We start from the raw sequence: 14340 nt of genomic DNA, 5'->3' as shown, positions 1-14340 counted from the left end.
TGGGCTTCCTCTGCATCACTCTTGCATACAGCATTTCCTTGTGTAAAGTGCGCCAAATGGTTGAAAGATGCACAGTGACTCCATCTTGCGCAAGTTGTGGTTGTAGGTCTTTGGTGCTGGTCTGTGGGTTGACTGACTGTTCTCACCATTCATCGCTTCTGTATATCTGAGATTTTTCTTGGTCTGCCACTTCAAGCCTTAACTTGAACTGAGCCTGTGGTCTTCCATTTCCTCAATATGTTCCTAACTGTGGAAACAGACAGCTGAAATCTCTGAGACAGCATTCTGTATCCTTCCCCTAAACCATGATGGTGAACAATCTTTGTCTTCAGGTCATTTGAGAGTTGTTTTGAGACCCCAATGTTGCTACTCTTCAGAGAAAATTAAAAGAGGAGAGAGACTTACAATTGACCCCCTTAAATACTCTCATAACTGTATTCATCTGTGTATGTAGGTCAGGGGTCACTGAGCTTACCAAGCCAAATTGAGTTCCAATAATTAGTTCTAAAGGTTTTGGAATCAATAAAATGACAACAGTGCCCAAATTTATGCACCTGCCTAATTTTATTTAAACAATTATTGTGCACATTATTTAAATCCAATAAACTTAATTTCACATCTCAAATATCACTATGTGTGTCTCCTATATGATATATTTAACTGACATTTTTATCGTAACAACCAACGATTTATACAGGAAAATCACAACGATTAACAAGGTTGCCCAAACTTTTACATCCCACTGTATTTGCATTGTGAAGGAATCCTTAAACTGAAGTGAAAATAACATAACGAAAAAGATTTCTTATTGTTTACAATATTAAATGTATACTGTAGATTATTTAGTGGAGTGTTTACCCATTGCAAAATCTTCCCTCTCTCTGATTTACATTCTGAAATTTATCACTGGTGGTGATCTCTTTAGTTCTGCCAGGTGATCTGTACAGAATGTTCTATCGTAAGAGAACAGAGGCGCCAGCAGGATAAAAGGTAATAAAAGTTTTAAAATTTGCAAACAGTAGCCCGTCAGTAGCACAAATAGCGCCTCTAAGACAGAGGCGCTATTCGTGCTACTGACGAGCTACTGTTTGTCCCCTATCTTATTGCCTGATGAAGCGGGCTGTGCCTGTGAAACGCATTGCATCTTTTGGGGTACCAATAATAAATGTATTTGTTTAATTCAGACAGTATTTTGAGCCTGCTTTCCAGAGGTAAGTCCACCACTGCTTCCCAGCAAATTTAAAACTTTTATTACCTTTTATCCTGCTGGCGCCTCTGTTCTCTTACGATAATACTGTGTCCACCCCTGGTGGAGGGGTGACCTACCCCTAATTTTCTGATCTACAGAGAGTGACATCTTAATGCTGAGTGAGGACAGGTCTAATCTCCTCACTTGCATCTACAGTGGTTGCCTAAGAGGTAACCCATGTTTGTGAGTATTTTCATCTCACACTTACATTTATCCATGGTTTCCAATACATACTACACTATATTGGGCTCTCTGAGTTTCTTATTTATGTACAGAATGTTCGTTACTGAGAGTTCTATGCACAGAGGGAGATATTGCTTGCTTGGCAGCTGGAAAAAGACGTTATTTCCCACAATACAAGGTCCAAAGACAGCAAACTGTCAGGACCTTGTTCATGACATCACACTGTGGGAGGGGTTTCACCACAATATCAGCCATACAGACCCACCTCATGATCTTGTTGAGAAAAGGTAAAGATTTCTCATGGGGTACCAGCTACTGATTGGAATTGAGTTTAATCCTTGGTTAAAGTTCCTCTTGAAAGTTGCACAGTATGACAGGCTAAACATATCAGACGGTGCTCCAATTCAACCCGACAAGCTGAAAGTCCCAGAATCTAGTTTCGGCATAAAGATTATTAAAAACCACGTGTCATCACATTTCTTCAGGGAAAGATCAACAGAACCTGGTCCCATCAGTGATTCTTGAATCAGGGGTATTGGTTCCAAGAATCAGACCATACTGAGTCTTTTTGCATGAATAATTTATCAAGTATTTTGCAATATACAGCTGTAATACTAATACCCCATTCTCTCATTCACTGTACATTACACTCAGCTTGCTGCTCTGTTGCTTGTACCTATAGGAAGGTGGCGGTGTCTGATCACAGCTGACAATGGCCACAATACTGAAACACTGCACTTATGGCACTGAACCTATACACTCTTATTTTCAATTTGTTAAGGTGGCCACTAACGGTCCAATTTCTAGCGAAAAATCGTTTGAGAAATTCTAATCGGATTGGTTGTAAATCATCTCCATTGGTGGATACAATAGATTATGAACGAGTGAAAAAAAATGTCGCCCGAATGAATTTTCGTCGAACCAAAATTTGGATTTTCTCGTTGGTTGTGATAGATGGGAAGCAAAGATTGGTTCATTGATGGTGTAGTGAACGATTTATTACAATATTTCACTTCCGATCAGAATTTCTGATCGCTCTAACGATTTTTCGCTAGAAATTGGACCGTTAGTGGACACCTTCAGATGAATTCACTCATGCTGGAGAATATTGTGGAGCTATGCTAAACAGTTATGTATGCCTATCTGACAAGAATGACTTTTTTTCATGCTGAGGTAAACCTTTTAATCCAGATAGACAGACTGAACCATCGGACATACAAGCTTTGCTCTGTTGCCGAGACTCTATAATATCAAAGAAAATAAAACCAGCCAAGACATGAAAAATACTATTCCATGGTCGAAGGATCAACATAAGAGTGTAATTGTATGAAGGAAAGTATATAAATGCCTAACTTACAACAGGATTTCCTGCTAAGCACCTTATAGACAAGGAATTTAAATCGAAGCTTGGCAAGTTCAGAAATGCTATACCTTAAACAATTATCTACTTATGTTCCTGTCACAGTAATTAACAGCACTTTCATTTAAACAAAATGGAATCTTTTTTAAAGAGTACAGTACGGGGAAGAACTAATATTTCATGTAGCTACATATGATAGGATGTGTGGAGTTAGTAATTTCATAAACTGAGAGGTCAGATGATTTTTTTTTGTACTGACTCCACAGCCCTGGTAGCAGTTTGACCAGATGATATATTTATAAGGCTGTTTTTCTGTGATCGCAGCCTTCTTCAGCTTACTTGGCAAACAGAAGCAACAAGATTTTGACCAACAAATAAATCACCTGCTGAAGCTAATCACATGCTTCTTCATATGTTCTGCTACACACACACACACACACATTATTCATCTGTAAAGGATAAGGGAAAATGAATGTTACTCAACCTTAAATTGTTCTCTGATCACTAATGCAATCATGATGCATTACAAAAAGTGCAGCTCCCAAGACATCGGATAAACCCCTGGATGCCTAGTGTTACACATGCTTCCCATTTATAAGCAGCCTCTACAAGTACTAATGTGGTTTCAGCCTGCTAGTCTAAAGGCTTTTCCATACCTATTCCAACCCCTCTCCCTTCCCTGGCTACCTATGGCTTTTTCATGTGTGTGTGGTGGGTTTTTTTTTTTGTCTGGATGTCAGATCTTAAAGGTGGTCTCAATAGTCCAGTCCCTCAGCAACAGAGAAGAGATGTAAAAGGCAATACAAAAAGCACAATAGTGTTAGCATATACAGTACTGCATTTCACTACGGTTTTCAAATACAGATGCAATGCAAGGCTTGAGCAAGTTTTATGTACAGGTGTGCAATGGTTTATAATTTGAGTCAAAAGTCAGCATGGTAGATAATTTTATTGCCATAGTTTATGACAAAAGTTAAAGTAGCAACAACAAAATACATTTTTTATTAATAATGGTATGCACAGCTGAACTGGCATTTACAAAATAAAAAGTGACCCAATGAAACCTTCCCCCACCCTCAAACAAACAGTAGTGCTTATAATACAGATATACTTTCCACTTAGAAAACGATGCTCCAATCAGTCCTGGTGGGTAGCCAAAGGTTTCAGCAATCCTAGGCCTGCTTTTTCTCCCACATGACTAAGCCCTAACTTCAGAATTGAAGCAGAGGTCAGAGAATGACATTAAAAGGGGAAGTGCCTTCACTTCCACTACCCAGAAGTGCAGGAGGATATTGGCACCCATCAGGGCTCCACCCAGAAGTGCTTTACAACACCAACTAAATGCAGCCTTGTTTCCTTCCTTGTTTGATGCCAGGTCAGATCTGCTTTAATTTCTACATTTTGCACTTAACAGCATTGCACTATAAGTAAACTTCTATTCACATAACCAAAAGAGAAGTCGAAATACTACAAAAACTTAGGATGTCAGGTTCACAAAAAAAATATGGAAATGTGAAACAGAACCAATGGGACAAAACATTATTTCATGCTAACTATTAATATGAAAGCACCCAAACGAAATACAATATCACAAGTAGTGTTGAAACCAATACAGAATGCTTATTATTTTGTATATACATTAAAAAAATGACTGGTTATCTTTGCAATCTGCAATAATAACTTGGTCCATACAGTGCAACAGCAGCTATAGCAGCATAGGATCCAACAAATCTGATTGCACACACTACAACTAACACTAAGCATATCATAAAGGAGACAAACAAGCTTTACAGTATAAGGAACACAGTAATGTTTGAGCCAAATGCAATAATATTTCTAATTAGTTTTATTTGACCTACGGTGTAATGCTAGGTACACACGATGCAATTGCCCAACAGATAGAGGAGTCAAGATGATAATTTCCGACATCTCCAACCTTCTCCTGATCAATAATGGTTTCGATTTTCAGAACAATACTGTACAAAATAAATTCTGTTATAAACAGGGAGCAGATCGGACATGTTGGAAATTATCGCTTTGATCCATCGATCTGACAGGAAATTGCATTGTGTGTACCAAGCATAACAAGCAAAGCAAATTAAACTACTACAAACAACGAGAACTTCTTTTTACAGAACCAAGTGAATTGGAATTTGCTGCAAGTTTATACGGAATAAGACTATACAGACACAGTTTCGACAGCTACATTTTTAGTTATCATTGCCAACATACAGGGCCTGATTTACTAAAGCCTGCCTAGTCTAGAGAACACAAGGTATCATAAAAACAGAAACAGCACAGTCAAAGAGCACTGTAACTAAATGTGATTTATTAAGTGACCAATGGTAGAAAGTAATCTACACTTACTTATGTGGTGATTCAGGGATGCATGGCAGTATAAGGCAATCCAAATAGCTGGAAGCAAAAAAAAGCCAGCACTCCCAAAGTAAAAGAAAAACTAAATTCAATGTTTATCCAAACACACACAAATTGGCAATGTTTCCAGGTCATTGGGACCGCTTCTCTAGGTTGTAGCTGGACATAGAACATTTTCTTTGTGATGGATTAACATTTTATTCAGTTTTTTCTTGGAATGCTGACTATTTAGTACATTCTCTAAGGGCTCTTTCAGACAAACGGCTAAATAAGGCATGAATAGTTGCTCATTTGCAAGGGGTAAGTGCCTCCTGGTTGCAATGGGAGCATGTCAGTGGTTGACACACGGTGCAGTTACTGCCTGGTAAAAAAACAAAACACTGTGCATAGCGTCCAGGGTCCACTTCCACTCACTTAGATGCACATGCAGAGGTCACAGCAAGTACTGTGCCCAGGTCATAAACAGGAGTGGCTGCCAAGTAGTTAAGTGCACTGCTGTCAGCCGTTCATCTGAAAAATCCCTTAATAAAGCGGACCTAAACTCTCGCACAGGACGCAAGGAACAAAGAGAAATCAACTGTGTTTGCATTTCGAGGGAAAAGCCTGTCTAAATCTCCATTATGTGCAAGTAATCACAAATGTAATTTTGAGCTGTCGGAACTGTGCTGAGTTTTGTGCTAATATGTAAACACAGGAGGTTAACCCTTTCTGTGCACCCACGTAACCAGGAAATAGACACTGCAGATTTATTGTAGTTTTGTAAGCTGTAACAAATGTTTTTCTTTAAAGGTTAATATGCTGTTGCTCATCTTCTAGAGCAGAGAGGAAGTTCGGGGTTAGGTCCACTAAATGACCATTCTCAGAAACCAAGAGGGGAAAAGCGCACACCCACTGGCCTTTCTGCATGTGTACACTGTATATGACAGATCTGTTTTAGTAAGGTGCACTTTAATACATAAAAGCTAGTATATCCTGCTTAAGTAAAAAAAAAAAAAAAAATCAAAAAAAAAAAATCACCAAAGTGTGCAGAAATGTAAGCTGTTGCAAAGCAAAGACACAGTACAAACTTGGATCCTGCAATAGCTGTGCATTCCATTTAAAATATGCAGTGCTAGGGATCAGAAATGCTGCTAGCAAGTGAAATGTGTTTTAAAGAGAACCTGAGGTGGGGTTCTGACAATGCAATACACATACAGAGGCTGGGTCTGCCTATACTGCCCAGCCTCTGTTGCCATTTCAATCCCCCCTAAGCTCTACTATCCCCATAAATCACAGCCGCGCTGTCGACACACAGCGTGTCGCAGCGGGCTGTGTTTATCTCTGTACTGTCAGTCTGCCGCTCCCCCGCCTCCTGCATAGCTCCGGTCCCCGCCCACGTCCCTTCCCTCCCTGCTGATTGGAGGGAAAGGACGCAGGCAGGACCAGAGCTATGCAGGAGGCGGGGGGGGGGGGGGGGGGGGAGCACGCAGAGTGACGGTACAGATGTAAACACAGCCCGCACAGCGTGGTTGTGATTTATGGGGGATTGCAGAGCGCAGAGGGAAACTTAGGGGGGATTGAAATTGCAACAGAGGCAGGGGCGTAGCAATAGAGGGTGCAGAGGTAGCGACCGCATCAGGGCCCTTGGGCCAGAGGGGCCCTCCCTCAACTTCAGTATTAGCTCTCTATTGGTCCTGTGCTCATAATAATCACTTCTATAGATACTTTGAATAGTGGTAATCATTACCAAAGTGCTCCCCATCCCCTTCTTGCACCTCTGACACTGTAGTTGCCTTTGGCAGGTTTTGGTGCGCCGTATCAAAGGTTATGTATATAGTGCATGGGGGGCCCCATTGTAACACTTGCATCGGGGCCCACAGCTCCTTAGCTACGCCACTGAACAGAGGCTGGGCAGTATAGGCAGACCGAGCCTCTGTACGTAGATTGCATTGTCAGAAACCCGCCTCGGGTTCTCTTTAAGAATGAATTCAGCTAAATATAACTCAAATATAAAATACAACCTTATACAGGTAGAACAAAAAAAATCTTTTACTTGCCTACTTGCCCAAACTGGGTGCTCCAGCAATTACAGAGTTACAGATAACCCAGCAAGCTCATGGTGAACTAGAACTCCTAGGAGTGTGCAAGGGGCTACATCATGTCTCCCATGATGCATCACTGCTGAATATGCAAATCGTCCTTTGTTGTCCCTGCTCCAGAAATTACAAAATATAAAAATGGTTGTAGCAGGCTGACTTTTTCTTGGTTGGGTTAGCATTAGCAATAAACAGATTCTATAGCAGCTGTTTTAGGCATACATGCACCTAAAGCCCCATCTACACAATACGATTCTTTTTGCGATTCGATTACGATTCTATTTACGCTCCGATTAAATCGGACATGTTCGATACGGATTTGATTCAATTCAATTTGCCATTGTTTTGCAATGGCAAATCGAATTGAATCGAAACGAATCCCGATCGAACCTGTCGATTTAATCGGATCGTAAATAGAATCGTATTCGAATCGCACAAAGAATCGTATCGTGTAGATTGGGCTTAAAGGGAGGAACTTGGCTGCCACCAGATAAGATAGTTACTGTTTACAGTTCTGCTCTACATGACCCACTGTGGATGCTTTCACTGTAGGTTATCATTGGGAGTACACAGATCGCCTTGATCTTGGACATGCAGTCTCTTTTAACTAAATACACAGACAGATAAAAGTTCTGTCTTGGTGGGAATGAGCCAGTGTTAGCAGTTATGATCTTTACACAAAAGGGTGTTCTCCAAAATAATATGTTGACCAACATATATGTAAAAACATATCTGTATTTTATAAAGTGAAAGCATGGTTGGTTGAATAACTGACTTGAGTAAAATGCTTTGCTTTTTCTACCTCTTTACGTCAACAGAATAGTCCCTTGTTGGGACTAATTGACGAACAATGTTGAGTTAAAGGGGCATCTCCATTTGTAACAGAGAACACAAAAAAACATGAACCTTATTGGATTAGCAAGCAATACTTTTGTGTTTTCCTGCAGTTTCATTCCTGTCACAAGCCTCCATTGTAAGAACATGAGTCACCCACAAGGTATATTGCACATCCACGCAACAAAAGTAAACACAAAATAATATTGAAAACATAATACTGCAATGTCAGCCATTTTTTATGCTGACAGTAGGTGAGGGTGTTTTGGGCTTTACAAAACCCAAGTGGAATAAAATAGAGTTCAGATTGATGACCAGGAAAGCATGATCTGGATTGGATGTCTTCTGCATTTCCTGGACTACTTGAGGAATGTTAAATGTGTCAAAAAGCTTCTTATTACTCCTGTGAAAAGAAAAAAATCAGAGTCTGACATTTTTTAAAATATAAAGAGCATTAAGTTTTTTGTGTCCACGTCCTCTAGAACAGTGTTTCTCAACATTTTATAAGTGTGTACCCCTTTTAAAACCCTGTACTTATCGAGTACCCCCTAGCATAGTAAACATGATCACAAGTACCCCTTGACAAATATATATTTAATCGTAGTACATGATAATTGGTTCTAAACAACGTGCAAGCATTTATTATTGCTTTTAATCAGCTAAAATACTAATTTGGCGTTGTTTAAATAAGAATTATAATTTTCTATATCTCTAAATTTGTTATTCTTGGTTAAGTATATCAAGCTCGAGTACCCCCTGGACCCATCAGAAGTACCTCCTGGGGTACGCGTACCGCATGTTGAGAACCTAGGCTCTAGAATCACCTCCTCACATTCACAAGATTTCGCACGTGCTTCACCCCTCCTCTGGAATGCCCTCCCACAACACATCCGTCACTCGCCAACCTTTGTTACCTTTAAATGCTCTCTAAAAACACATTTGTTCCGACAAGCATATGCGCTACCTTAGGCTACTTCCTTTTGTCCTAAGACCAAATTGCACTCCTACTAGGTATCCTAAAACACACTGCCTCTATATATTTGTTGCATACTACCCCTCCTCTTGTTTCCCCCCATTCCCTTTAAATTGTAAGCTCGCAAGGGCAGGGCTCTCCTGCTCTTTTGTCTCTTGGAAATCATTATACATTTTATGAATCATGTTACTTTTATCACTGTCATTACCAATTCTATATTTTGTATAATTCTTTGTATTTTGTCACTAATTATGTATCTTGTATATTGGTGTACACCATTGTCTGTATTATTATGTAGCCCATGTTTGTTTCTTACTTTGTACAGTGCCACGGAATATGTTGGCGCTTTATAAATCAATAATAATAATAACAATTAAGCAATGTACTGAGATAAAAGACTGTTTTAATTTGTGATAGGTATTAGTGCAGGATGCTCACATTGCTAATCTAACTCTACATTTACTAACAATACAGAACTTATTTCACTTTGTTCTTTCTAATAAACTAAACACTTTATTGGTTCTCTTTAAAGCAGAACTCCAGGCACTAATGGCAAAAACCTGTGTAGTTCTGAACTCTGTGTGCTATAATATATCAAAAATACCCAAATACACATAGGGGGACAATGCAGGCACAGGGGAACAGGGGAGACAGTGGGGGACACTGGAGGCACGGGGGAACAGAGGTGACACAGAGGTGACACAGAGGGGGACACTGGAGGCACAAGGGGCATAGAGGAGGTACTGGGGACGATGGCACAGGGTTTCAAAAAGGGAAAAGGGGACATACAGTAGGTTGCAAAAGTATTCGGCCCCCTTGAAGTTTTACACATTTTGTCACATTACTGCCACAAACATGCATCAATTTTATTTATTACGTGAAAGACTAATACAAAGTGGTGTACATGTAAGAAGTGGATCGAAAATCATACATCATTCCAAACATTTTTTACAAATAAATAACTGCAAAGTGGGGTGTGCGTAATTATTCGGCCCCGATTCAATACTTTGTAGAACCACCTTTTGTTGCAATTACAGCTGCCAGTCTTTTAGGGTATGTCTCTACCAGCTTTGCACATCTAGAGACTGAAATCCTTGCCCATTCTTCTTTGCAAAGCAGCTCCAGTTCAGTCAGATTAGATGGACGGCGTTTGTGAACAGCAGTTTTTAGATCTTGCTACAGATTCTCGATTGGATTTAGATCTGGACTTTGACTGGGCCATTCTAACACAGATATGTTTTGTTTTAAACCATTCCATTGTTGACCTGGCTTTAGGTTTAGGGTCATTGTCCTGCTGGAAGGTGAACCTCCACCCCAGTCTCAAGTCTTTTGCAGTCTCCAAGGAGGTTTTCTTCCAAGTTTGCCCTGTATTTGGCTCCATCCATCTTCCCATCAACTCTGATCAGCTTCCCTGTCCCTGCTGAAGAGATGCACCCCCCAAGCATGATGCTGCCACCACCATATTTGACAGTGGGGATAGTGTGTTCAGAGTGATGTGCAGTGTTAGTTTTCCGCCACACATAGAGTTTTGCATTTTGGCCAAAAAGTTCAATTTTGGTCTCATCTGACCAGAGCACCTTCTTCCACATGGTTGCTGTGTCCCCCACATGGCTTGTGGCAAACAGCAAACGGGACTTCTTATGCTTTTCTGTTAACAATGGCTTTCTTCTTGCCACCCTTCCATAAAGGCCAAATTGTGCAGTGCACGGCTGATAGTTGTCCTATAGACAGATTCCCCCACCTGAGCTGTAGATCTCTGAAGCTCGTCCAGAGCCACCATGGGCCTCTTGACTGCATTTCTGATCAGCGCGCTCCTTGTTCGGCCTGTGAGTTTAGGTGGATGGCCTTGTCTTGGTAGGTTTACAGTTGTGCCATACTCCTTCCATTTCTGAATGATCGCTTGAACAGTGCTCCGTGGGATGTTCAAGGCTTTGGAAATCTTTTTGTAGCCTAAGCCTGCTTTAAATTTCTCAATAACTTGATCCCTGACCTGTCTTGTGTGTTCTTTGGACTTCACGGTGTTGTTGCTCCCAATATTCTCTTAGACAGCCTCTGAGGCACTCATAGAGTAGCTGTATTTGTACTGAGATTAGAATACACACAGCTGCACTCTATTTAGTCATTAGCACTCATCAGGCAATGTCTATAGGCAACTGACTGCACTCAGATCAAAGGGGGCCGAATAATTATGCACACACCACTTTGCAGTTATTTATTTGTAAAAAATGTTTGGAATCATGTATGATTTTCGTTCCACTTCTCACGTGTACACCACTTTGTGTTGGTCTTTCATGTGGAATTCCAATAAAATTGATTCATGTTTGTGGCAGTAATATGACAAAATGTGGAAAACTTCAAGGGGGCCAAATACTTTTGCAACCCACTGTAGATGTCACAATGTTTTGACTTATGGACAGATTCAGGTTAAGAACGAACCTACACTCCCCATCTTGTCCATTAACCGGGGACTGCCGGTAATTAGACTCCTCAGTAGTGGGAAGCCTCTGGACCATCCAGATCCCAGAACCTTCTATAGTCCATCATTCCATGCAGGGTCCCTCTTTACCTATTCAGCAAAAGCTTGTGAAATAGGTTTCTTGTGTCCACGTTCTGGCTGTGGACTAACACATCCGTACTAGGCATGTAGGAGTAAGGTCTGGGCATGCCCAGTAGAAGCAAGTACTCATGCACGTAGGAAAATCAGTGCGCTGGTGTGAGGATTCACCATTCCACTTTTCTATGTGCTTGACTTGAAAATTCAACGCTCAAATCTTATTTTACTAATCTGTCTGGGTTAATGTAAACCAAATCACCTATGAGAATTATAAAATAATAATAATAATAATAATAACCCAACTTACCTGACTTTGGAAAGCTTTTGTAAAACAATGCTCAGTTTTTCCAGTGTTTGCACATTAAGCTTTGGATCTCTTAGCAATGCGGCACTAGTCCTGAAAAATGACTCCGTACTACAGGACTCGAGGAATGGTTGTAGGAACCCTGCAAAATGCACAAAACACATCAATAAATTCTTGTGTGTTTAGGTCTGTCTCAAGAACTCAACGCTAAGCTCCGTTAGCACAATGCACACCTAATCGTAATATGGATTGAATTTCTCTTACGCTGGTACTAACGCTATCCAAACAAAAACATGCCTGACTGCTGAGAGATGTAAGCACTGGTAAATAGGGCTTCTCTTTGCACTCAATATTCTTCTGTGAAATGTTCAGGTTACCATAGTCTGCATCCTTTATAATATAGATAAACCATTACGCTCTAGCAAAATACATTTTTATTTGCATATTTTTGATATAATAAGTCAGGGTGGTGAAAGACATATTTCAGATTTTCACATGCGTTCCTATTACAGTTATTGAGCTATATAACCGCCTGCATCGTCCGTGGAGCTGTACAACAGAATACAGGTTATAACAACACAAATTAACATTGCAAGAATTAACAATACAAGACAATGGTGGATTACCGCTGATGCAATGAATAAGTCAACATCACATTTTTACACAGGGGTGTAAGATATGTGCACATAATACACAGCATTGAGAGACAGGAGGGGAAAGAGAGCCCTAGCCAAAATGCCTTACGATCTAAAGGTTCAGGGGTGCCAAACTCAATCATATAAGGGGCCAAAATCTTGCCAGGTCGTGGGTTACTTTTACAAAGGCAGTTTTGGTTCAGAGCGTGGGCGAGAATTTGCAGTGAGGTGACGACTAAGTCAGAGGAGATGCAACACTTAAGTAGTTTGGAAGAGAAGGCGAGGAAAGATATAAGGTGGTAGTTGGGCAGAGAAGAGAAGTTTTTTCTTTTTGAGTATAGACGTTATGAGGACTTGCTGGAGTGTGGATGGAAAGATGCCTTTGGTGAAAGGTAAAAGAGGGAGGTCAATGCAGGTGAGATGGTAGAGGACAGGGGAGTAAATGAGGTTGAGGGGTCATGTAGTGGGATGAGATTTAGAGATGAACTCACTGTAGTGAGTTTAGCTAGTGGTGAGAAGATAGATAGGGAGGATTTAAGGTTTTGGGATTTAAGGAAGCTGCTGGGTGAATGTTTTTCTTATGTTTGTGATTTTTTCACTAAATAAGGAGACAAAGTACTTGGCTGAGATGCAGGGAGTGGGAGGTGGAGGTCAGAGGAGAGAGTTGAAGGTAGCAAAGAGTAGTTAACTGTAAGGAGAATAGGGACTGTAAGGAGAATAGGGAGAAAAAGAGTTTGGCTGCTGAGAGGGCCTGTCCGAGTATGTGCAGAGCCTCTTTGTAACCATTAGGCAAATCATTTTTTCACCAGAGCCATTCAGCTATCTGGGAGCGGTGTTTCACTAGTTTGATTTCCTGGTTAAGCCAGGGTTGTCCATGGGCATCGAATACCCCAAATAAGAGCAGAAGCTGAGGCTGGCAATCACACTGCAGTGCAATAGTTAATTAACCTTCCCAGCGTTCAATTTCCCCAGGATTTCTGTGCAAACAGTGATAAAATTTATTTTTAAAACTTTTTTTTCCCTGTAACTTGCCAAAATGTGTCAAGCAAGGGTCTAGTATACAGTGCAGGAGAGTATTGATGTGTATGCATGTTTATACTGTTCACAGCATGTTTTTTTGAACGGACATTTCTGTCCATACCGCTAGGGAGGTTAAATTCCATACAAGACTACCTGCATGGAGTTATATTCTTCCTGTGTTTGCATGGCTTTTCTTCCACAACCCAAAAACACACTGGTTAAAAAACAGGCCCTAGACTTTGATATGGATAATAGACTGTGAGCCCTGCGTGAGGGTAGTTTATGATGAAACTTATACAAAGGACTCTGTAAATCACTGCAGAAAACGTGTCAGCGCTTTTTAAATGAACAACAACACAAGCTTGTTTAAATGTCTAGTTTTATGCACACAGTGTACAAAGAGGATGATCCATGTCTGAAGTTGGAATGTGGAATGAGAATTGGGGAGCATGAACAGCTTGGCCAATAAGCTGTCACGACTTATGTGGAGACAGAATATGTGCAGATGGAGCTGCTGGATGACAGAAGTGTGCAGATTACTGCTACACAATAGTGATATGGCAAACTGGGGTATACTGTACATTGCAGTGGCACAGGACACCACAAAGGTGCAATGTGATCAGTGTCAGAGTTCTTACCAGATTCTGTAATACAGAGGAATCAGGCTGCTACTGACGGGCACATAATGCACTGAACAATGCACTGTAGCATACAGTGAAGTAAAGGGGTGAGGGCTACAGGCAGAAACAGCTGAACATTAAACTATGACATATTGCT

At 40.6% G+C, this 14340-nt stretch overlaps 1 protein-coding gene across 5 annotated transcripts in view; it reads right to left on the bottom strand.

Moving 5' to 3' along the window:
* CCDC138 (coiled-coil domain containing 138) overlaps positions 1–14340 on the bottom strand; it is a 75932-nt gene that overhangs the window by 25073 nt on the left and 36519 nt on the right. For 4 of the 5 annotated variants that reach the window (XM_068268295.1, XM_068268296.1, XM_068268294.1 and 1 more), the window contains exons 13-14: positions 11912–12050; positions 3723–8480 (exon numbers count right to left, since the gene is read on the bottom strand). In XM_068268295.1, coding sequence (XP_068124396.1) covers positions 8306–8480; positions 11912–12050 — 314 coding nt within the window. In that variant the 3' untranslated portion in view covers positions 3723–8305. Of the gene's footprint in view, positions 1–3722; positions 8481–11911; positions 12051–14340 lie in introns of those variants that run through there. The other variant, XM_068268297.1, reaches the window with a different exon arrangement.

This window comes from Hyperolius riggenbachi, chromosome 2 (assembly GCF_040937935.1).
Source record: "Hyperolius riggenbachi isolate aHypRig1 chromosome 2, aHypRig1.pri, whole genome shotgun sequence".
NCBI classification, from domain to species: domain Eukaryota; kingdom Metazoa; phylum Chordata; class Amphibia; order Anura; family Hyperoliidae; genus Hyperolius; species Hyperolius riggenbachi.
The sequence above is the reverse complement of the archived record's forward strand: the minus strand, read 5'-3'. Positions and strand labels throughout refer to the sequence as shown.